General features: G+C 46.0%; 1 protein-coding gene across 2 annotated transcripts in view; it reads left to right on the forward strand.

Moving 5' to 3' along the window:
* Positions 1 to 24,809, forward strand: part of TTC26 (tetratricopeptide repeat domain 26) — a 258,672-nt gene that overhangs the window by 19,489 nt on the left and 214,374 nt on the right. Inside the window, exons 3-5 of one of the 2 annotated variants that reach the window (XM_029590355.1) lie at positions 1,248 to 1,340; positions 11,441 to 11,555; positions 23,409 to 23,458. In XM_029590355.1, the coding sequence (XP_029446215.1) occupies positions 1,248 to 1,340; positions 11,441 to 11,555; positions 23,409 to 23,458 (258 nt within the window). Of the gene's footprint in view, positions 1 to 1,247; positions 1,363 to 11,440; positions 11,556 to 23,408; positions 23,459 to 24,809 lie in introns of those variants that run through there. The other variant, XM_029590356.1, reaches the window with a different exon arrangement.

Here is a 24,809-nt window from a genome sequence, read left to right on the forward strand (position 1 = left end):
TGGAACTCAGAGCCCCAGAGAAACTCAAATAAAGGACTATGGTTTGACACTGGGCAAAGAGCACAGGGGGTGGTGATCATAGTACTATCTGGGGTAACCCTAATGTATGGGGTTAGTGTGACCCTAGAACTCTGACCCCAAGCCCAACGGGGTTGTATGGTACTTCCCTGTAGGGGATCCAGGGGGAGTAATAATGCTCGGATGGATGTGTCCAAGCTGAGGGGGTGGTATTTATTTATTTGTTGATTTTAATATACCGACATTCGTCGGAACATCATGCCGGTTTACATTGTAACAAAATAACAAGAGAGAGAAATACAATAAACAGGGAAGGGAAAGGGGGAGCAGTAAAGAAAGAGGAGAGAGGACAGCAGTAGGAAGGATAGGGAGAGAGAGAAATTTGATTGGAACATTTGAAGAAAATAAATTAACAATAGACAATATGTACAGGTGGGCTGGTAGGTACCAGACCAGTGATGGCAGTGACAGGGAGAGGTGGGTGGGGGGGATGGTAGGGTAGGCTTAAAGGAGGGTGAGGGGACACTAATAACAGAATTTAGGCGTCATTGCTTAGGGGGGAGAAACACCATATTTTGGAGTCTTTGGGGTGAAGAAAGGGGGAGAAAAGGTATGTGGCAGAGTGCCCTTGTTTTCCCTTTTGAACCTGTGTGGGACCAGGCCTTGAGCTTGGCCCACCTTAAATCCCATAGAGGGAGAAGGCTGTATGGGCAGGACCCTGCTGGGCAGGGAGAGCTCTGTGGGCAGGACCCTGCTATGATGTTATGCGTGTGAGCCCAGCTGAGATCAGGGCCCCACATCTCTAAGTAATGGTATTGGAAGTATACTGCAAGAAAGGCAGTCACTATTACTTATTTTCTGGTTTATGTTAATAAAAGCTAAAAACTGCATGAGAACAGGCTGGATTCAGTGTGGTTCCTGTTCCAGCCCACAAAATTTACTCAGCCGCCCTCACCCTCCCATCACATTCTATGTTTCTATGATAAAGTGAGCATCTGTGTTGTGCAAGTTCAACCCTTGAGGTGCTATGTGGTAGAAGGTCTTCTGCAACTCTGATGGGTTTCAAATGATGGGAGGGTAGGGCAGTTCCTGGAAATGGTAACATTTTGCTTTTGTTCTGAATTTCATATAATGATGCTATGGTAGATCCTTCATTCTGCAGATAGATTATTGCATAATGATGACAATTAAGACTGCAGTGGAATATCATGTTCTGTCCTTCCTTTTAGTTCAAACGCCAGCTCGGAGAAGGAGATGAGGACTCTGACCTCTGGATTGGATACTGTTCCTTTCATCTGGGGGATTACAAAAGATCAATGGAGGTAGTGAAAAATCCTATAACACGTAAGAATAAATTGGAGATGAATGTTTGTTTTTATTTGTTTGACTGTCAATTTTAGCTTCACAATACTGCCATAGCAGTTTGTGGTGTTTGAGATTTTTTGGCCAAGCAGTTTCCTCCTGCTTCTTTGGACTTCCAACCCAGTCAGACCTGACCTCTACTGGGACTATAGTTGTATGAACATTTATGCACAACAATTTTTAACCCTTTCCTGTCTAGCCCAGCCATCACAGGAACAGTCCTCTGGCTGAGAAACATGGACCATGATTCCTGCTACAGCCCAGCATAAGCGCGCTATTTCTTAGCATTCAGACAGGTTAATCCATACCAGTGGGTTATGCACCTCTACCAGCAGATGGAGATGGAGCAAAGCTGACGTCACAGTATATATACCCCTGCACTGACATCAGCCCGCCAGTATTCGCCGTCTCAAGCAGATAGTGGACGTGCATCTCCCTACTGGGGATTGCTTAAAAAAAAAAATGTGTAGAAGGAGAAAAGAAGAAGAAAATTAATTTGCTTTTCTATCCTATGGTCATACCTTATAGTCCCTCCCTCAGTCGAGTTTTCCTGAGGTGATATCTGTGGATCTCTTCCTCAGAAGAGTGCCTCGGTGCAGAGACTGGTTTTCTGGTGCGGACTTAGCTGTAGAGAGACAAACAGCTGAGAGGCTAGTGGGTTTAGGAAGCCAAGCATGGCAGTGAATACCTTTGCCCTCTCCCTCCACAGCCAGAGACCGACTCTGTACCGTGTTGGGATGGGCTGAGCTCAGGTATAGACTATATAGTCTTTACCGAATCAAGTAGTCCTGACACTATGGACTCCAACAAGCAAGCAAAATCTGCAGCCATCCCAATCACTGGAGTATCTCGGTGTTTGTTTTGACATGAAGCAAGGCAGAGTGTTCTTGCCGGAGATCCGCATTCAGAAACTGATGGCGCAGATGCGACTGAGAGAACAATACGCTCGATAGTGTGGTCTTTATACGGTGCTTGGGTTGATGGCAGCCACCCTAGAGGTGGTTCAGTGGGCAAGGGCGCATATCAGCGCACACTGCTTGCTTGTTGGAGTCCATAGTCTCAGGGCTACTCGATTTGGTTTCACTTACCGGTGGAGATCACCATCCGAACCCGTGGCTGTCAGCGGGTTTGAGAACAGACGCCGGCAAAATTGAGCGTCGGCTGTCAAACCCGCTGATAGCCGCCGCTCCTGTCAAAAAGGAGCCTCCTTTTACCGCGCCTGTGTGTTTGTTGTGGCAATTTGTTCTGTGTGTAGGGTTTCCAAACTGCAGGCCTTGTCTTGCCGGGAACGATTTCTGCGAGTGACTCCGGGGGTGATACAGCTGCAAACTGTTCAGTCTCTTTTGTCAGAGGTGGTCTCAGATTTTCACTTGAATCAATCAATTTCCCTGCCGACTTTGGACAGGAAGAGAAATGTGGATGAATATTGCCTGTTACGGTCCTTGGTTGTCAAGAGGCATGTCGTGAGGTGTTTGGAGGTTTCTAAACCTCTCAGGAAGATGGATTGGACCACGGGCAGCCTCCCACTCTGTACAGGAGCTTTGGTACATCCCACTGGTGTGGATTTAAGAGAGGAGAAATTACTACTTACCTAATAATTTCCTTTTCTTTAATGAGGACAGGTTAATCTACCTTCCTGCCCTTGGCTGCCGGATGGTGGTGATATTGTCCTCTTGAGTGGCTGCGTTTCCGGAAATTACTGGTAAGTGTCAGATCCAGTCCCTAGATTAGTGATGTAACACTTTGTCTGAGCTCAGTGTTTACCTGTTAATTGAGTGCTTGAATGGTTGTCTATTAATAGTTATGTTCATGTATTGTTTAGTTGTCCACAGTTGGCTTTTGCAGAGAATACTAGCGGGCTGATGTCCATGCAGGGATATATATACACAATGATTTCAGCTTTGCTCCATCTCTGTCTGCTGATAGAGGTACATAAGCCACTGGTGTGGATTAATCTGTCTTCATTCATGAAAAGGAAATTATAAGGTAAGTAGAAATTTCTCCTTAGGTAGCCAGTAAAAGACACTGTTGTTTGACTGCTGGCACTTCCTCCTTCCTGGATTTTAAAATAGCTTCCTCTATAGAATCTATAGCCCTGGTGAGTTGAAGGACCAGAAGCTGAGCTTGGAAATCCAATATGAGTTTCCTGTACTGCAGTGCATACCACCTGCCACCTCATAGTAACATAGTAATGATGACAAAGACCAACATCCAGTCTGCCCAGCAAGCTTCTTACTGGTGACTGGCTCAGTATAGTAATTGTCCTCTTTCCTTCCCTTCTTTCCTTCCTAGCTCAATCCGTGATCTGGTTCTCTCTTTCTCTTTCTCTAACTCAACTTCCAGCACTCTCTCCCCTTTAATTTGCCTCATGGATCCAGCAGAAACTAATCCTTTCAGAGACATCAGATCCAACAGCAGTATTCTTCTGACAGTCGAGCTGCTTTTGGAGCATATACACAGCCATGAGGACTCTGAAAGAACTGTAGTTAGCCTGTGTCTTCAGTCTTCTGCTCTGCTTTCACGGAAATGATCCACACAGGTGCCACAGTAGGGAGAATGAGGTAGGCCACCGCAGGGCTGTTACATGCTTGGGGTGTTTGTAGATCCCCCTCTTTTCCCATGGCTTTGGTAGTGAGCACAAGCAGTTTATAAGAGATCTGGGGAATGTTTCCCTGAGGTAGGTTTTACCATCCTACTCTCCAAATAGTCAATTTTCTAATACCTAAGAAACATCCTTTTAAGTTTTATTACCAAAAACAAAAAAATTACCCAATGTAATTCATCTGGGATGCCTTTCCAAGAAAGGAATTAGATATCAGAAAAAGAATAAATCAGCTAATTTAATTTAGAACATAAATCTTCATTGTGAGCCATACACAAGATGGCTTTTTCTGGTATCTCTCTTCTTGTCTATTTTCTATTTCAGTTTTGTTTGCCTCTTTCCTTCAATCAATTTTCATTCTTTTTTATCCTGCTACACCAGTCCAGACAAGTGGGTTATTTCCTCTTTCCAGCAGATGGAGACAGAACTCTAATACTTTATCTGTGACATCATTGCTATATTCGTATGGTGCAAAAACAGTTAAAGCCAGTATATTCTGCCTCTAGCACAGGGGTGGGCAAGTCCGGTCCTCGAGGGATATCATTAAGGATATCCTGAAAACCTGACTGGTTTGCAGCCCTCGAGGACCGGAATTGCCCACCCCTGCTCTAGCAGATGGTTGGACTTACTAGTGGTGCAGCAGGACTTTGAAGCTGGGTTTGCCTTCCCTTGGGGTTTGATTTTTGGCAATTACATATTAGTTTTGTCTGATTCTCTTTCAGTAGTCAATGGGCCAGGCATCAGAAATTAATTTCTGGATTATGAGCCATGTTGTGTTAGCTCCTCCTTGTTACAATCTATCCAGGGCCGGATTCAAACATACGTTCCAATCCCCCGTGGCTACAATTGGATGAGACGAGAACCCGCCCAATAGTCACCCTCAAATGTGAATAATACATATTCTGGTTCTTATTGGCCCATATACATTGATTACAACCATAGGCTGCCCATACAGAACCCCCTCAAATAGGATAAATCTGCCATCAGGGTCGCTCTGTATTTTAGTGAGTTTCAAAGGAAGATCCCTATGCATCAAAATACAGACCCCCCTGCTTTTGGAATTGTATTATTTATTTATTTATTTATTTATTTATTTATTTATTTAGAGTTTTTATATACCGGCAATCATGAAAACATATCTTGCTGGTTTACATAGAACGGGGGTGCAATAAATACATAGAACTAGAACTGTGGTGACAGAAGGTACAGTTACATTTAACAAGGGTAGTCGAACTTGGAGAAGGAAGAAGAGAGGAGAGGATAGAAGTGGTTAAACAATATACAATTTAAATATAGTATACAAAATAAATGTTATATACAAATGGCAAGGTGTTTTAGGAGTCATTGGATTGTGTCATTGGGTTGTGTCCGGAAAAGCTTGCTTGAATAACCAAGTCTTAAGTTTTTCCTAAAAGTTGGGAGGCAGGGTTCCTGTCTGAGGTCTGTAGGAATGGAATTCCACAGTAGAGGGCCAGCTGTGGAGGTGGCGCGATCTCTTAGAGTAATGTGTTTGGTCGTTTTCGCTGGGGGAACTAGGAGGGAGCCTCTATAGGCATCTCTGGTAGGTCTAGTAGAATTATGTACTTGGAGAGGGAATTGGAGATCGAGAGTGGTGAGTTGATGTATAGTTTTATAGGTGATGGTTATGGCTTTATACATGATGCGGAAGTATACGGGTAACCAGTGAAGCTCTTTCAGGACGGGGGAAATGTGGTCTCTTTTCCTTGCGCCTGTCAGAATACAGGCTGCTGAATTTTGAACCATCTGTAGTGGTTTGAGGTATGATGAAGGTAGACCTAGCAATAGGGAATTGCAGTAGTCCAGTTTCGAAAAAATGACTGCTTGGATGATCGTTCTGAAGTCCTGAGCGTGGAAAAGAGGTCTTATCCTTTTCAGGACCTGGAGTTTATAGAAGCAGTCTTTGGTTGTTTTGTTGATGTGAGCCTTGAAGTTTAGCCGGTTATCTATTATCACTCCTAGGTCTCTAGTTTGTGTGGTAGGAAGATTGGAAGGAAGAGTGCTGTTGTTGGTGTTGATTTCAGGCGAGATGAGAAGGATTTCAGTCTTGGAGGAATTTAAGATGAGGTGTAGGCTGTTGAGTAGTTGTTTGATTTTTTGGTGGCATGATTCCCAGTAGTCAAGAGTATTAGAGTATGTGTCTTTGATAGGGATGATGATTTGAATATCATCTGCGTATAGGAAAAACTTTAGATTGAGGTCGGTGAGAAGTTGGCATAGAGGAAGAAGGTAGATATTGAATAGAGTCGGAGATAATGAGGAACCTTGTGGGACTCCTATGGCAGAGTCAAATCTTGAGGATTCCTTGTTTTGGAGTTTAACTTTGTAACCTCTATTGTTGAGAGAGGTTTTAAACCAGGAAAGGACAGTGCCGCTGATTCCTATGGATGACAACTGGTTTAGGAGGATGGCGTGGTTGACCGTGTCGAACGCTGCAGATAGGTCTAGCAAGATCAATAGGAATGAGTTTCCTTTGTCGAGGCCCAATAGGATATGGTCTGTCAGAGAGATAAGGAGAGATTCTGTGCCTCGATTTTTTCGGAATCCGTGTTGTGGGGCGAAGAGGAGATTATTGTCTTCGATGTAGTTTGAAAGTTGAGAGTTGACTAGTTTTTCCATGATCTTGGCGATGAATGGGAGGTTAGCTATGGGGCGGAAGTTGTTAGGGTCCTTCGGGTCGAGGTTGGGTTTCTTTAGGAGTGGTGAGATTGAGGCCATTTTGAGATCATCTGGGAAGGATCCTTGGGCTAGAGAGCAGTTGATGATGTTTGTCAATGATGTGGCTATTGAGTCTGGAATAGATAGGAGTAGTTTGGTGGGGATGTGGTCTGCAGGATGAGACGAAGGTTTCATTCTTCTCAGGATGGTTTGTATCTCAGTGGAAGAGACAGGCTCAAAAGTGTTTAGGCTGGAGTGTATGAAGGTCGGGTGTTGATATGTCGGGAGGGCGTCAGTTGTATTGGAAGGCAGTTGAGTTAAAAGATTGTTGATTTTATTTTGGAAAAACTGGGCGAGTTCTTCAGCTTTGGATTGTGCCATGTTGCCGGGGATTTCTCGCAGTATGGTTTGGGTGAGGCTGGATACATAAGCGAAGAGGGCTTTAGCATCAAAGACCAGGTTGTGAATCTTAGATGCAAAATAATCTTTTTTTGATTTTGAGGTGAGGGCTTTGTATTGGTATAGTGTGGATTTGTATGATGAAATGGTGATATCACAAGGAGTTTTACGCCAAGTCGCTTCTTTCTTTCTTAAGCTTTGTTTTAGTTTTCTGAGTTCATTGATGAACCAAGGTTGTCTGTTGGAGGCATTGGTGTGAGATTTTTTTATAGTTGAAGGGCAGAGCTTGTTAGCTATATTTTCTGTTATATTGTTCCAGGAGCGAATGGCGGTGTTCGGGTCGGTGAGATCTAATAGAGGGAGCTGTGACTCCAGCAGGTTGTTAAGATCATCTGGGGAGCATCGCCTCCTGTATTGGAATGAAGGTGAAGGGATATTAGGAGTGTTGGTTTCTTTCAATGCGAAAGAGGTAGAGATGAGAGTGTGGTCCGACCATGGTACTTTTTTGATCTTCAAATTGGATGTAGTCGTAATGCCTTTGTTGCTGAAGATCAAATCCAGAGTGTGACCCGCTTTGTGAGTGGGTTCGTTGACTAATTGTTGGAATCCTATTGCTGAGAGTGCTGTGAGGAGGGTTACGCAGCTATTAGATGGTGAAGGATTGTCTATGTGCAGATTGAAATCTCCTAAGATGATTGCTGGAGAATCCAGGTCGATGAGTGTGGTGGTGATTTCGAGGATTGGGGAGACGTCTGCTTCTAGGAGCCCTGGGGGGGCATAGACAAGAAGGATTTGAAGATGTTGAGATGTGAAGAAACCGACTTCCAATTTTGTGTTAGAAGTGAATGGGTGTTGGGTGAAATTAAGGCTTTTTTTGGTAGCTAGAAGGATTCCACCTCCTCTTTTTTTTCAGTCTCGGGAGTGAGAAGAAGTCGTAGGTCAGCGTAGGGAGTTGGTTTATTAAAGCTGTATCTGAGGGCTTGAGCCAAGTTTCGGTTACAGCGCAAATGTCAGGCTTGGCGTCGGTGAGATAATCATTGAAAATTAGGGATTTTTTTGTTAGGGATTGAGCATTGAAGAGTGAGAGTGAAAAGAGGGTGAGACCTAAAAGCTGGGTGATTGGTGCAATCAGAATAGGGGTGAGTGTTTTTAAGTTGTTGTGAAGGGCTTGTCTGGTGGATGGTCTTTTAGGTGGGAGGCGGTGTTGCAAAGTTGGTATTGGAAGAGCTGGAGACATTATGGATGGTTAGCTGGCTGTCGTGGTGGGTAATGGGGGGCCGAAGGGGGAGGCTAGGATGAGGAGATAATTAGTTGGGTGGTTAGGGCTCTGGATGAACGCTGGTTGGCTGCTTGCTGGAAAAGTTCAGGATGAGCGCTGGATGGTTGTTTGCAGGATGAGCGCTAGCAGGTAGGGTGCAGGATGAGCGCTGGATGGTTGTTTGCGGGATGAGCGCTGGATGGTTGTTTGCAGGATGAGCGCTAGCAGGTAGGGTGCAGGATGAGCGCTGGATGGTTGTTTGCGGGATGAGCGCTGGATGGTTGTTTGCGGGATGAGCGCTGGATGGTTGTTTGCAGGATGAGCGCTAGCAGGTAGGGTGCAGGATGAGCGCTGGATGGTTGTTTGCGGGATGAGCGCTGGATGGTTGTTTGCGGGATGAGCGCTATCAGGAAGGGTGCAGGATAGGCGTTGGGTGAGCACTGGTATGGTGCTGGTGGGGGTACTGCTCGGGAAGAGCGAGGGGCGAACCGAAGGGGCGAAACAAAGGGGCAGGCCCCTTTGTCGCGCTCCTTCGTGCGATGCATAATACATAATAATGCATAATACACCTATCCCACCCACTTTCTTCTCAACTTCTTGTGCTCCTTGTCTGTCAAGTGGGTCTCCTGCAAGAGCGTTATTTGAGCAGCTCGCTTCTTGAGAAACTGAAAATGTGCCTCCTTTTTATGGGAGAAATAATGCCCCTGACATTCCAGGATACAATATGAGCTTTAAAGTCAGCCATTAAATGGTGCAAAAATAATATATCCAGCATCCAGAGCATATGTGCTGCACACCAACCACATTGTTGCGCCACTATATTAGTGAAAAGTGAGTAATGTGTCTTCTATTTTTAGTTTTGCAACAAAAACTCCTGATTTCCCAAAACAATACCCACTCCCAACTGACCACCCTTACCCGCAACTTTCCCTTGCACTTCGCAAAGAGACACCCCCCCCCCCACTCTTTCTTGAACTTTTAAACAGCATTCCCTCTTTCTCCATCTAAACCAATCCCAGTCCCTAAAGCTAATAGGCAGGAGCACCTTTAGGGCCGAAGCTGTACCACCTCTAAACATATATAGCCCCCTCCCAAACCCCTTCCCACCTTCATTGCCCAACTCTCACCCTGCCAATCCCTCCTTCCCCAATTTCCACCCCTTTTTTACATACCACAACCACACATGTGAACAAACCAAACACCTTCAAGGCCATTCATCAGCCTCCCTCCCCCCACACTACACATCCCTCCATTATCTGCATTCTGCCTTTCGCTAATCTATTAGTGCAGTAGGTGAGGGTTACGAGGACCATGCACAAGCAGAACATTTGCATTGCTCAAATGCCTCAGACCAAAAATATAACATTAGCCAAGAACCCAGAAGAAAACCTCATTTCAGATGCAATGTGAAAACGCCAGCCTTTTGGCTGATAATCCTCAGTGCCTTCTCTGCCACAATACAGACCTCCGATTCATCGCACTCAGCAATGCCAACGCTTTCTGTTCGCACTGCATGGCAACTGCAAGGCCTCCGCCGTCCATCGCGCCGTGAACTGTGAGAGTTCGAAGCATGCCGGGCCAATTCATAGTCACCGAACACTTATCCCACATGCACATAATTGAAATAGGCTTCAAAGTAAACCCTCCAAATCTCTCTCCTAATGACATCGCCTCGAGTTGAAACTGCCCCGAACCCTCCCCCGACTCCTTCCCTCCTACAAAGACCCATCAGGTCATGCAAATGCAATTATAATACTAGAAAAATAAAAAGGTAAGCAGAAAAAATGCAATAGACAAAACACAAAAGACCACAAAATAATAAAAGAAAAAGTCAGTGTTGAGGGATCACATGCTACTCCGCACATTGCCGCCGTTACTGCTGCAGAGTTCCACCACTCCCCACTCCAGCCATACTGCGCACTCAGTCCTCGTGGTGTTCTGGACTAGGCCTCAATAGTCTCGCTGCCCCCTTGTGTCCGTGCTTCAGCAGAGCCTCCCCAGCTCACTCTAAATAGCTCTGTGCCTTCATTGGAGATCCAGAGATTCTCGACTTGCTATTGATCATTACTTTGAGCTGAGCCAGGTAAAGCAGAGCGTATTGGAAACCTCTCTGCTGCAGCGTTTTTTTTAATTGCAGCATATCCAGCCCTCTTTTTCTGCACTGAGGCCGAGAAGTCCTGAAAGACCATCAGCCTTTGATTTTGGTAAAATATTTCTCCCTTTACTCTCGCTGCATTTATAATTTTTACTTTATCAGGGTAGATGTGCGTCTGCATGATTACTGTGCGTGGTTGACCTCCTGCTCCTGGTACTTTCTTGAGTTTCATCTTCCCACGTTTCATCTCGAGCCAGAGTATCTCAGGGAGCTAGCATTCGAAGAAAGAAATTGGCTCTAGCCTTCAGCTCCTTCCAGGAAGCCCACTAACCTGATATTCTGCCTGCGACCTCTATTTTCTAGGTCTCTTCTCAGTAAGTTCTGTGAACCTGCGCTCCAAGCCCTCCCTTTTGGTGGCTTGTCTCGGTCGTGGCTATTTCAATGTCATCCAATTGAGTTTTGACAGCTTCTGTATGCACAGTGTTTTCCTGCACCGAAGCTACTAACTCAGCCACTTTTTCTACAACTGCTGTCTTTCTGTTAATTGTAGTCGTCAGCTAAGTAGAGAAGGGGATTCAAATAGATCAGTGAGATGTTGAGTGGCCTACAGGAGTCCCCAATGCAGGTCAATCCTCATCCAAATGCCTGCTCCTCAGCCTATTCCTTGTTGCCCAAGACAGCTGTAGACCCACTTTTCAGTGATTTAAATGGCCGATCAGCCCACATAGAAGGCAAAGACTTTGAGGGTACATCATGTGACATCTTCCAAACACACTCTATTTAGCAGGAGTGCTCAAGAGGGCAATGGATTAGATGTTAGAAATGCGGGAGCTGCAGCAAGACACATCTGCCCTGTTCAGCACATCACATGACCTCCCCCTCCCCTTTACCTCTGTTAAACGTTTCTTTTGTTCTTTGACTCTCTCCTTCTCTCTCTTTCTTTTTCTCTTTCTTGCCTGTTCTGTGTGCATCTCTTTCTCTTCTTTGCCACAGATTCTGGATACGATGAGACTTGACTTGTGTGTTGCAGGAATATGAAGCTATTAGCAAACGTGAGGTATGCAATCCTGATGTCTGGGTGAACTTGGCCTGCACCTATTTCTTCCTGGGAATGTATAAGGAGGCAGAAGAGGCAGCCACTAAAGGTGAGAAACTGTTTGTATAACTGGCCCATTCTGTGTGTGCATCAGGGTTTCTGTTCTCAACAGACTACAGGTTGTCAGCAGCCAGGTTGATGTGAAATGCCCTGAGCCTATTGAGTGTACTGATTTCTTGCTATTCATTACACCAAATGCACCAAACAGTAAACAAGCAGGATAAGGTTAGACTTTAAGAATAAAGAAAAAAGGGACTGATCTCTGCTCCCTTGGCTTTCTGGAATTGGGAACATTGCAGAAGCAGCATTCACAACCCTTGGGAGGGAATCTGGTCATAATTACTCAGCAACAATTAACCAGCTGACTTCAGAGTCTACTTCTACCAGTCTCCAAAGGAAGCTGCAGCCTTTATTGCTTAGCTGAAGACTTCCAAGACTAGCTGGAGGATAACAAGGGGCAAATACACCAGTTAGCTGCATATGGAGAAGTGGAGGAGTAGCCCGCACCTTGTGATCTTGAGCAAATCAATTCACCCTCCATTGCCTCAGTTATAAACTTCTTTTGTGAGCTCTCTGGGGACCGAAAAATACCTACCTGTCTGTAATCTGATTTAAAGTGTTGAAAAGCAGAATATAAATAAATATGAAGGCTCGAGGTGGCCTGAAATGGACAATTAGAAACTGCTGGGCAATTAAAGATTTTTTGAAAAGCATGAAGAGTTTGCTTATGTGCTGTACACGTACATGCTGTGCATTTTTCAGGTTAGATAGTTTTTATCTCTAGGAGTATTATGTTTCATGAATTGTCTTTCCCTCTTCCATTCCCAGTTCTGGCTCTCATTCTCTGATGCAGCATGATTTCTACCAATTAATCTAGTGCCTAAACTAAAGTTTACAAAAACTGTGAAACATTTCCAGCCTTGGTGATTTTACATTTACAGGCTGACTGCAGAACCTAGACTGGAATTAGTTCTTGGCATATTGCCATCCTCTGCATTCCAATTAATTAATTAATTAATTAAGCAGTCTATCATCATCACTAATATTGCAATCAGAGGAGCTTCCAACAACAAGTAGAAAAGACACCATTCTGCCTTTTCCAGCACTGTTAGATTATTACTCATTTGTACAAAACCTCTGGACAGATTTGTGAAAACATACATCATAGTGTTGCATCCGTCGGTGCTAGACGGCTTCGCCCCATTTGCCTCACCTTATTCACGGCTCCTCTCGCTTACCTAGGAAAGATGGCTACTGCCGCGTCTTCAAGCCGACTGCTCTGGCGTCCCCAGAACGGCTATGGTGCAGCCTCCCGCCATGCTCCTCTCAGGTACCTACTAGGGTGCGCGCGCGCCACCCACGTCTTTATTCCAACCTTGGCGCGAACTTCGGGGGCGTTCCCACTTGCTGACGTCACGCCATCCGGGTATATAGCCTATTCTAATTTGCTAGCTCGTTGAGTTAGCAAGGACTCGAATCCGTTCCTGTCTACGCTACTCTGCCGCTTCTGTGCTGCTGCTGGAAGCTCTCTCTCTCTGCCCTTCGGGGTAACTGCTAACCTGGGTACCCACTCCTCGGGGGCCCTCTGCTTTATTTCAGGTGCCTTACAGGGAACAGGTACTCGCTCCTTGAGGGCCTGCTCTCCCTGCCTTGGTGCCTGCACGTCCTTCTACAAGCTGGTGGAATCGCATATCTACAGCAAACACCTAGTGAGTACTCTAACTCTCAGTCTATCTCATCCATAGTACTTCATTGCTGGGAAACCTGCTTCGGAACCTCCCAAGACCAACGGGGTGAGAGAGGCTCCCTCTGCCGAGGTCCCTGAGACTGCAACTACCAGACTGCCTCACTACTGCCACATCTGATGGTACTCTTCAAGCTGTATAATAAAGAACTGTGTTTGTGCATTCTGAGTCTAGCCTAGTACTGTGGCTCCTCACAGGGCTCCTCCCCGTGGGTGTGGTCATTTACCACAGTACCCAAGGATCCACCCAAACACCGCTCAACCATAACAGATTGCTAACTTCATGGATCCGGCTCAGCTCACTGCATTGCAGGCCATTCCAGACCTGGCCCAGCGAATCTCCGAACAGCAGAATGCGCTGGAGGGTTTGACCACTGCATTCAACCTACTGCACACACACATGAACTTACCTACTACCACAGGTAAAGAAGCTACACCGTCTGAAGTGACGGTCAAGACTATTGTACCTCTATCTGCTCCTACCCGCTTCTCGGGGGAAGTTTGAAGATGCAGAGGTTTCCTTAACCAGTGCTGCATGCACTTTTCCCTGAAGCCCAGCCATTTTCCCACAGCTTATGCCAAGACTACTTATATCTTGTCGTATCTAGACGGACGAGCATTGTCTTGGGCCTCCTCGCTGTGGGAGCACGAGGATCTGATTCTTCATGACCTTGAAGGATTCCTCAAACTGTTTAAATCGGTTTTCGATGACCCTGCCCAATATACCACTGCAGGATCTTCTTTGGTTCATCTGAAGCAAGGTAATAAACCATTAGCTGACTTTGCTATCGAATTCAAGACACTGGCATCTGAATTATCCTGGGACCCGAAATGCCTGAGGACCCTCTTCTTTGAAGAACTGAACTCTCATCTGAAGGATGAGCTCGCCGCTCATGAGATGCCTGAGACCTTGGCTGAACTAGTGAAGTTGGCAACAAGGATTGATCACCGACTTCGTGACAAGGTTCAAGAGACCAAGACTCCCAGAAGATCCTTCCAGGGTGAAGCACGAGTTAAGTCCATACCCAGGCCGGTTCCTTCGGTCCCAGATGCTGGCGAAGAAGAACATAAGAAATTGCCATGCTGGGTCACAGCCTATGCAATTAGGCCACAGCCATCTGATGTCCAAAGAGAGAAGAACACGGAAGAAATTGGGGCTGGTTTTTGTACTGTGGACAAGCTGGCCATACTGTTCAATCATGCCCTATATGTCCGGGAAACTAGCAGACCTAAGTCCTGCGGGAGGACTCTTCTTAGGTCGTACTGCTCCTTCTCCGCTCTCTCTCCCTGTATCCTTGATCTGCGGACCTTTAGAATACCAGACTCTTGCCCTAGTGGACTCGGACAGGAGGCAATTTCATTCTACAACATTTAGTGGAACACCTATGGATCCCCACTACCGCTATGAAGTCTCCACTACTTCTGTCGTCCATTCATGGAGATCCTTACCGGGTGAAGTAACCCAATTCACCGAACCAGTATGTCTACAGACCGGTGCTCTCCATTCAGAAACGATCTCCTCCTTTGTTTTAGAGAAGGCCATGCACCCTATAGTGCTGGGAATACCGTGGCTGCAGCAGCATATGCCTGAGTTCAATTGGGCTACACTGGAACTTTCACATTGGGGGTCCAGACTGCCATGGTAAATGCCTGATGGAGGTCGCTCCTATACCCTGCATGCCAACCACCCTAGTAATGCCGGGGTTGCCGCCTCAATGGAGGCTGTGGATGTACTACCGCCTCACAGACCCTATGACTGCGCTATTAATCTGAAGCCTAACACTGAACCACCCAAGTGATGGGTGTACCCTCACTCCGTGGCAGAGAATAAAACCATGTTTGAATATATTCAGGAAAATCTCCAAAAGGGCTTCATAAGACCCTCCAAGTCTCCTGCGGGCACAGGTTTCTTCTTTGTGGGGAAGAAGGACGGAACATTGCGTCCATGTATAGATTACAGGGTTCTCAACAAAATAACAGTGAAAGATCGCTACCCCCTGCCTCTGATCTCAGAGCTATTCGACAGACTACAGGGAGCCAAGATCTTCTCAAAGATTGATCTGAAAGGAGCCTACAACTTACTTCGCATTTGAGCTGGCGATGAGTGGAAAACGGCCTTCAACACCTGGGACGGTCACTTTGAATATTTAGTGATGCCCTTCGGCCTGTGCAATGCCCCAGCTGTCTTTCAAAATTTAATGAACGACATCTTCCTCGAATCCGTTCCTGTCTACGCTACTCTGCCGCTTCTTTGCTGCTGCTGGAAGCTCTCTCTCTCTGCCCTTCGGGGTAACTGCTAACCTGGGTACCCGCTCCTCGGGGGCCCTCTGCTTTATTTCAGGTGCCTTATAGTGAACAGGTACTCGCTCCTTGAGGGCCTGCTCTCCCTGCCTTGGTGCCTGCACGTCCTTCTACAAGCTGGTGGAATCGCATATCTACAGCAAAACCCTAGTGAGTACTCTAACTCTGTCTATCTCATCCACAGTACTTCCTTGCTGGGAAACCTGCTTCGGAACCTCCCAAGACCAACGGGGTGAGAGAGGCTCCCTCTGCCGAAGTTCCTGAGACTGCATCTACCAGAATGTTTCACTACTGCCACCTCTGGCAGTACTCTTCAAGCTGTATAATAAAGAACTAACTGTCAGGTCTATCCAGTAAAGTGCGGCCGCGTTTACCCCGCTCCTAACCCGCGTTCTACTCACTTTCCGGCCGCGTTAGCCTTTCCTGCGATCCACAACCCCCTTTAACCTACCCTTACCGCGTCCTAAAATCCCCGGGCAACCCCTTCAGCACTCGGCATGTATATTGCATGCAAACGAGCGAATTAGCTATTCCCTAGCATCCAGTAACCCGCGCCCCGACTATCGCTATTTTACCCTGCCGTTTTGCCGCGCGTTTAACCTGCTAACTTACTGCCTACCCTTACCCCTGCGTTAGAGGCAGGGGTAAGGGTAGGCGGCAAGCTTTCCCCCAGCCCCCGCTCACCTGCCCTGGCCGCGTCCATGGATGCTGGTCTCCGGGGCAGCCCCAGTCCTCTCCCCTCCTCCCGAAGCAAAAAAAAAAGCGAAAAAAAAAGTTGCAAGAGAGAGAGGGGAGAGGACGGGCAATCCTATGCTCGGCGACAGTGTAAAGCGACGAAGCGGCGAAGCGACTTACTTTTTGCAGCCCCCTCCAGACATCGTGGCTTCCCCCGTGCCAGTCCCCCATTCCCTTCCTCCCGAAGCAGGGCGCGAAAAGCAGCCTTGCTCCGGGAGGAGGGAAGAAGGGTCTGGCAGTGTAAAGCGGCGAAGCGACTTACTTTTTGCAGCCCCTCCGGACATCGGACGACCTCTCCTGACTCCAGCTGCTCGTGAAGATGGACGCCTGCACGGCCGCTGAAGACCTGACATCACATGCCGTGACGCCAAACGTCGTGACGTCACGTCTTCAGCGGCCGTGCAGGCGTCCATCTTCGCGAGCAGCTGGAGTCAGGAGAGGTCGTCCGATGTCCGGAGGGGGGTGCAAAAAGTAAGTCGCTTCGTACTGCCAATCCCTTCTTCCCTCCTCCCGGAGCAAGGCTGCTTTTCGCGCCCTGCTTCGGGAGGAGGGAAGAAGGGACTGGCAGTGTAAAGCGACCTCTCCTGCCTCCAGCTGCTCGTGAAGATGGACGCCTGCACGGCTGCTGAAGACGTGGCATCACGGCATGTGATGCCACGTCTTCAGCGGCCGTGCAGGCGTCCATCTTCGTGAGCAGCTGGAGGCAGGAGAGGTCGTCCGATGTCCGGAGGGGGGTGCAAAAAGTAAGTCGCTTCGTACTGCCAATCCCTTCTTCCCTCCTCCCGGAGCAAGGCTGCTTTTCGCGCCCTGCTTCGGGAGGAGGGGAGAGGAGACTGGCACGGGGGAAGCCACGATGTCCGGAGGGGAGCTGGCAATCCCGACTTCCTGGTATCTGTCAATTCAAATGACATTTGAAATGACAGATACCAGCGTGGCCGTGAATCGTTAGGCCCGCGCACCCAGGATACTGTATAGGCGCTCTATACAGTAAAATGGGTTGCGCGGGCCTAACGCTTCACGGTCGCTTCTTAGACGCAGCTTGCATTTGCAAGCTATTTGCATACAGGATCGAGCGGTAGGTGAGCTGCACTGTGCGTGCGGCAACCGCAGGTGTGCCGGGCACTAACGCAGCTCTTCCTACCGCTCGTTACTGGATAGACCTGTCTGTTTGTGTGTTCTGAGTCTAGCCTAGTACTGTGGCTCCTCACAGGGCTCCTCCCCGTGGGCATAGTCATCTGTCACAGTACCCAAGGATCCACTCAAACACCGCTCAACCATAACACATAGAGATTAAGAGAAAAACTGAAAGCAAAACTTCTTGCATCCTACTCTGTAAAAGAGAAAGATAAACCATTGAAAGAAAACAAAAACCATTCAAAGAAAATATAAATGACAGTCTGCGTCATATGTAGACTCACTACCAGAGGATTCGCAAAATTCCTATGACTCCTCGGATTATATGTCAGAAGTTCAGTCTCCTGATCCACCAACTCATACATCCCCAGAGGTGGGTAGAATCTCAACACTACTGGAGGAAACCACTTATCCAGCATTCCTACAGAGCCGTAGCCAGGCAATTTGGCACTTATGGCCAAGTGAAAAACTGCACCCTCACCTAGTACACAACACATGATACCACGAGTTGGGAGACTCTGTTAAATGTTTGTACAGCAATGCCCATGGCCAGTATCAGGGTATTAGGTGCCTTAAGAAAACTTCACAGCCTTGCACCCCCCACCCCATCACACTCTCCTCACATTAAAAATGATGCATTTATAATAGGTTTGACATGCAAAACAGCCTTCTGAGGTATAAATATCACTTACCTTATGTATATTCCACTAAACGTCTGAGAATGAAGTTGCCTCCTGCCCCTGAGTCCACCAGGGCAGGAATCTGAACCGTTACTGGTCCGTGGGTTAAGGAGCCTTCAAACAAGCTCGCTTTCCATATCCCCATGATCAAAAACCTCTATTCCAACCACAAAAACTCCTCCACCCCCACCACTCATCAGCACAAACGATTGATCTCCATCATGGCCTCACCCTTAACTCAACTCCTTGGGCTTTCTATATTCTCATTAACTCTCTTCAACGCCCAAGCCCTCACAAAAAAAACGCATTTATTTAATGACTATCTCTTGGATTCACAACCAGATATCTGTGTCATCACAGAGACCTGGTTGAAAGCCACAGGTATAACACGTATTAATCAACTACCCATTCAACTTTATAATGTATTCTCTATTCCTAGACTGAAAAAAAGAGGGGGGGACTGATCTTAGCAGCAAAAAAAGAGCTAAGATTAACCTTACAGAACACCAATCATTCTTCCAAACTTGAATGCGCTCTATTCAACTCTAAACAGCTCCAGATCTGCCTAATTTACGCCCCACCTGGTCTTCTAGAATCGGACCCTTCTCCCCTAGTAGAGGTCATTGCCAAATATATCAAATCCGAAATGCCAGCCATCATCATGGGAGATTTTAACCTCCACATTGACGTGACCCCCCCACTCCACCAACTGTGAAGCGCTGCTTTCGTCCCTCAAGGCCATGGGCTTCACACAAATTGTTAATAGTCCCACTCACAAAGCCGGCCATACATTGGATCTAATATTCATAAATTCAGGCCTCACTCAAATCTCTCCGCCTCTTTGCTCTCCTATCCCATGGTCAGACCACCGAATGATCACAACTGAGCTATTCATTAAGGAAAACCCAGCTCCCTCCTTATCCAAAACTACAATCCATTACAGGAACTCCTGCTCCTTGGAAGACCTCAGGTCTCAGCTATCGACAGAACTTGTCAATATTGATCTCTCGGATGCAGATGCTGCTTTCTCCTCTTGGTACAACATTACGAACAAAGTAGTAGATAAACTATGCCCTTTAAAAACCAAAGAATTAGATCCCTCCAGCAAGAACAAAAAACCCTGGTTTACACAGGAATTGAAAAAAATCAAACAAGAACTAAGACGCAGGGAACACTTATGGCGTAAGAGACCCTCCACTTCTACGCTAACCGAGTACAAAACCTTCATGCACAGCTACAGAAACACCATCCTTCGTACAAAAAAAGACTATTATGCTAGCAAAATTCACAGTTTCTTTTTTGACTCCAAAGCACTGTTCTCTATGTCACAGAGCTCATGAAACCTAACTCTCCAGTCATCCCTGACGACCAAGCCCAATCTAGGTGCTCAGAACTCGCACAATTCTTTGAAAATAAAATCCTTAAACTAATAGCCCCATTGACATCCTCAAACACAGGACCACCTTTACCTTATGTTTCCCACTTAGACCAGAAAGCAAACCTAGAAGCTTTCGAAACAACCACCTCTCTCGAAATTGAAGCTATTCTCAAAAAGATGAAGCCCTCCTCTCACCCGACGGACTCCATTCCCTCAAAATTACTACTCTCCATCCCGGAATCTATTTCCAAGCCTCTAGCAAAGATTATCAACTGCTTTCTAACACAAGGATCAGTACCAGACGTACTGAAACTCGCCACCCTTAAACTATTACTCAAGAAACCGAACTTGAACCCAATGGACCCGACCAATTTTCGCCCCATAGCCAACCTTCCTTTCGTCGCCAAACTCATGGAGAAAATAGTGAACAAACAACTCTCGGAATACCTAGAGGAACATAAGATTCTAGCTCCTGCCCAATTCGGTTTCCGCAAATCCCTCAACACGGAATCCCTCCTAATCTCCCTGACGGACAGTATCCTCACAGGCCTTGAAAAAAAGACCTCTTACCTGTTGGCACTACTCGATATATCCGCAGCTTTCGACACGGTGAAGCACTCCATCCTCATTAACCGCCTCTCAGACATCAGTATATCAGGAACAGCCCTGGATTGGTTCACGTCATTCCTCAACAATAGGAAATGCAAGGTTAGAATTAGCAACAAAGACTCACACCCCGTCAAAGCCACATTCGGAGTCCCTCAAGGATCCTCGCTCTTCCCCACCTTATTTAACATCTACCTCCTTCCCCTATGTCAACTTCTCACAAATCTAAAGGTTACTCATTTCATTTACGCGGACGATGTCCAGATCCTGATACCAGTCAAAGAATCAATCGCTAAAACACTCAACCTATGGAATAGCTGCCTACAGTCTATAAACACCCTCCTCACCAGCCTTAATTTAGTACTCAACACTTCAAAAACAGAACTTCTGCTCATCACTCAAGAGGACAACAATTACGCTCAGGTGATCCACAACCTCCCCTCACCCCAAATGACCTCCACCACACATGTAAGAGACCTCGGAGTAACTATTGACAACCGGCTGAATTTAAAAAGATTCGTCAGTAACACAACAAAGGAATGTTTTCATAAATTACTTATTTTAAAAAATTTGAAGCCTCTCCTTGATCTTCAGTTCTCCAAGCTATTTTATTCTCAAAAGTAGATTACTGCAACTCCCTCCTAGTCGGCCTTCCAGCTATCACTACCAAACCACTTCAAATGCTTCAGAATTCTGCAGCCAGGATCTTAACCAATACCAGCAGAGGAGACCACATCACTCCCATTTTTAAGAACTTACATTGGCTCCCCATTAAATTTAGAATTCTGTATAAAGTGCTAACTATGATCCACAAAACTATTCACTCCCAAACCTCACTCGAATTAACTTGCCCTCTTCGACATCATTCAGCTTCCAGACCAATTAGAACAATGTACCTAGGTACTCTTTATGTACCCCCCTGCTAAGTCGGCACTTAAGAAACGAGCCTTCTCGATAGCTGGTCCCATGCAATGGAATAATCTTCCCTGGAACCTCGCCTAGAACCCTGCCTGCGGACTTTCAAGAAAAAACTGAAGACTTGGCTCTTCACAAGAGCCTTTACTTAAAGTCTTTATTACCTAATACCATAGTATCGTTCTTATGTTTGGATGTTTTGCCTTCTCGAGGTTCTTTTTAACCCTTATTATGTATCCCAGGTTCAATGTATTCACTCATTTTTGTTTGCTGTAATTTCCAGTTGTTGGTTCTCTGTAAACCAAAGCGATATGTACTAGTACATGATCTTCGGTATATAAGTCTTTAAATAAATAATCAGTTGGTCCCAGGCTTTTTTTCCCCACATTTCCTTTCTCAGTCTTTTCCCAGTTCTTTTTACAGGGTCTCTTTTTTTTCTTTCTTTCTTCTCTCCCCACCTGTCTTCTTCCCTTCCTCCCTCAAACACACACTCAGACTCTCATTCTCAAACGCTATCTTTCTCTCACATGCATGGCTCTCACTTTCAAATGCTGTCTCTCTCACAAACACAGACTCTCACTCTCACATGGTCTCACAAACATACACACTGTCACACACACACATGTTCTCTCTATCTCTCAACATACATGCTCTCACACACACACTCCACAGGGCCTCAGCCTCTGGGCCTCCTCTTCTCAAGCTGCCATGAGATGGGATCTGCAGCAGCTCTGCCACAGACCCTGCTCTTCTTCTGCATGCGGACTGATGCTTCTCCTCCTTCCTGCCTGCATGGCTCTGGGGCCACACAGGCAGGAAGGAGAAGGAGCACCTGGAGGGTTAGGGGTCTCTTGTTTTCTTCGGGCCATTTTGGGATGAACTCTACCACTGCCCTGCTGATATTCCTACATGGGGGAATAAAAGCTTAGAGGGAACAGTGCTCCATATCCCCCCCACCCCAAGGTTGATCCTGGTCTCCGCCAGCAGTCAGTTTTTTCTTTTTGGCCTTGGATGGTCTTTGCTTTTTGTCCGTTAGCATATTGAGCTCTGTCAGTGCGGGTAGGGTAGAGGCCTCCTGATGACACCCCCTTCTAGCTGTCACCCGGGGCGGACCGCCCCCTTCCTCCCCCTTAGTATGCTACTGCCTAAGGGGCCATGGGGCCGCTAACAGCTATAAAAGTGAGTTGGGGTGTGTGTAAGTGAATGAGAGCGGGAGAAAATGTGTGTAAGTGACAGAGGGAGAGGGGTATGTGAGTGAGAGTAAAACAGTGTGTCTGTGAGCATGAGTCTATGAGCAGGAGAGAGAAGGAGAAAGTGTGGGTGAAAGAGGGAGAGATCATATGACTGAGAGAGTTTTAAATGAGTTCAAGCAGCTCCAAGGAGGACCCCTCTTCCCCCATTCAAGCAGCTCCAAGGCAGATACCCCTATCCCAGCCCCGATACAAAGGGGAGCCAATAAAGTGGCCCCAGGTTAAAAAAAAAAAAAAGAAGTTTGCCGACCTGTGCTCTACTATCCTGTAATTTACACCTTTATCCCGCTAAGATTTGGGGAACTGAATGTGATAGTCATTTCTATGGAACATAAAGTTATCACTGAGCTATTGGAGAAACGGATGTGGTAGAATTTCCCTGACACTTTTAGGCAGAGCACTGATTTCTCACCTCACTTTCAGGCCAATGCTCCCTTAACGTGCTGATCTACCTCTCTGGTGTGCCCAATGCAAAATGAAATGGGCTGCTGCGGTAAAAAGGAGACACTAGGGGAAATTGCACGCCCCTAGTGCCTCCTCGGCAAAGAGTACCCGGGAGTTGTGGCTGTAGAGTATCCCTTTTCCTAACCTGACCGATGGCACCCTTTTTTTTTTTCTTAATTTTTTTTTTTTTTGGGACATTCTAATTTTTTTAGTTCCTCCTCCAAAATTAACGCCTGCTTGGGGCAGGCGTTAATTTTGGTGAGTAAAAATGTGCGCGTCAGGCACATATTTTTTTTTTGGCATCAGGGGGAGTAGATAATAGCCTCTTCAACATGCATTTGAATGTGATGAACTCTATTACCTGCGCACGCGATTGGATGCATGTTTTGGACGAGCTAACCCCTGTTTTACATCGGGGGTTATGAATGGGCATCCAAAATGCGCGTTCAATCACGGGTTGAGCCGTGCACTACAGCCATCGCGCGGTATTGCATTGGCCTGTTTGCTTTGACATTTCAGTCATCCAAAACTGGTGATGGGTCTAACTTTTGTGCACAGTAAGTTTTGTTATATTCATAATTGTTACAAAGAATGGGTGCTGTATTGTATTATGCACAAAGAAACTTCTTCAGAGGAGGTATAGTGAGTGATTGTTTTTCCATTCTTTTTTTTTTTTTTTTTTTAACTATAAATTTGTGAATGTTTTTTCTTTTAGCTCCCAAAAGTCGCTTGCAGAATCGACTGCTCTTCCACTTGGCACACAAGGTATTGCTTTCTTGTAAAATACTTCGCAGTAATTTTTAGTTATGCAGTGTAGGGTTGCCAACAAAAGCAGTACAAAACGCTACAATATACACAACCTTTTACATGGTAAATGCATTCTTACTTGCATAAAAACATAGCTTGATTATTAAAGTCCTTACTGCAGGTAAAAGTGTGCAGGGAGGGAAAGTCCACATGGTTGATTACATTTTCAAATCACTGCTTGTACATTGCACCATGTACTTTGCTTGTACTTCAGTACAGGTGTAAAGTACTCGGGTATTTTGTACCCATGGGATGCACACCAGCTCCCATTTTCAAAGGGAAATTCCATAGGAATTTTCACTTTGAAAATGAGCTTGCACTATCTCTGGGACTGCAATCTACAAGGAGGGACTCTGTACTGAAAATCAAGGGACCATTTTTGTTTAACATCTGCCTTCTATTCCCCCCCCCCTATACCTTTCTCACCAACTGCATAAATGAGAACTGGAATATTTTCAATCATAAATATTAAGGGACCTATTTACTAAAGGGCGTTGGTTGTAACATAGGCGTTTAGCATGTGTTAATGCCTGCATTGCCACTTAAATATTAAAAAGTCATTAGCACACAATGGGTTTGTGATAATGATAATGTGCAGATATTTTCATTAATTTATCAAATATATAAATGACCTGCTAAAATTCAGAAGTCATGGAAAGCAACATTTATCCTAGATCTTGGGGGAAGTCAACAGTTGCTCAACAGCACATGGTTTGGAGGGAGGTATCTTCAAAGGATCCTAAAAAATCAGGGGAGTTAGAACATCCTGATAGAGAGATTCCAATAAAGGCAAAAGTAGCCCAGGTGCCTTTAAGTAAAGAGCAGATTGAGTTAAAAGATTACAAATTATCCTAGTCAACTGCTAAGAAAGTTGCATATTCAAATAAAAAAATACACCTTGAAATGTCTGTATGCAAATGCCAAAAGTCTAAAAAGTAAAATGGGTGCATTAGAATATATAGCTGCTAGTGAAGAGATGCACATAATTGGCATCTCAGAGACCTGGTGGAAGGAGGATACCTAATGGGACAGTGCTATTGCAATGACAGGGTGAATGAACTTGGTGGAGGGGAGGGGGCAGGTGGCGCTTTGTTAGAGATGGCATAGAATCAAACAGGATAAAGATCCTGCAGGAGAATAAATGCATTGTGGAATCTTTATGGATAGAAATTCTATGTGTGATGGGGAAGAGTATAGCGGTGGGGGTATACTACCACCCGCTCGGCCAAAATGAGAAGACAGGCCATGAAATGCTAATGGAAATTAGGGAAACTAACAAATTTGGCAGTCTAGTAATAAAGGGAGATTT

Source organism: Rhinatrema bivittatum, chromosome 2, assembly GCF_901001135.1.
Source record: "Rhinatrema bivittatum chromosome 2, aRhiBiv1.1, whole genome shotgun sequence".
Classification (NCBI taxonomy): Eukaryota; Metazoa; Chordata; class Amphibia; order Gymnophiona; family Rhinatrematidae; genus Rhinatrema; species Rhinatrema bivittatum.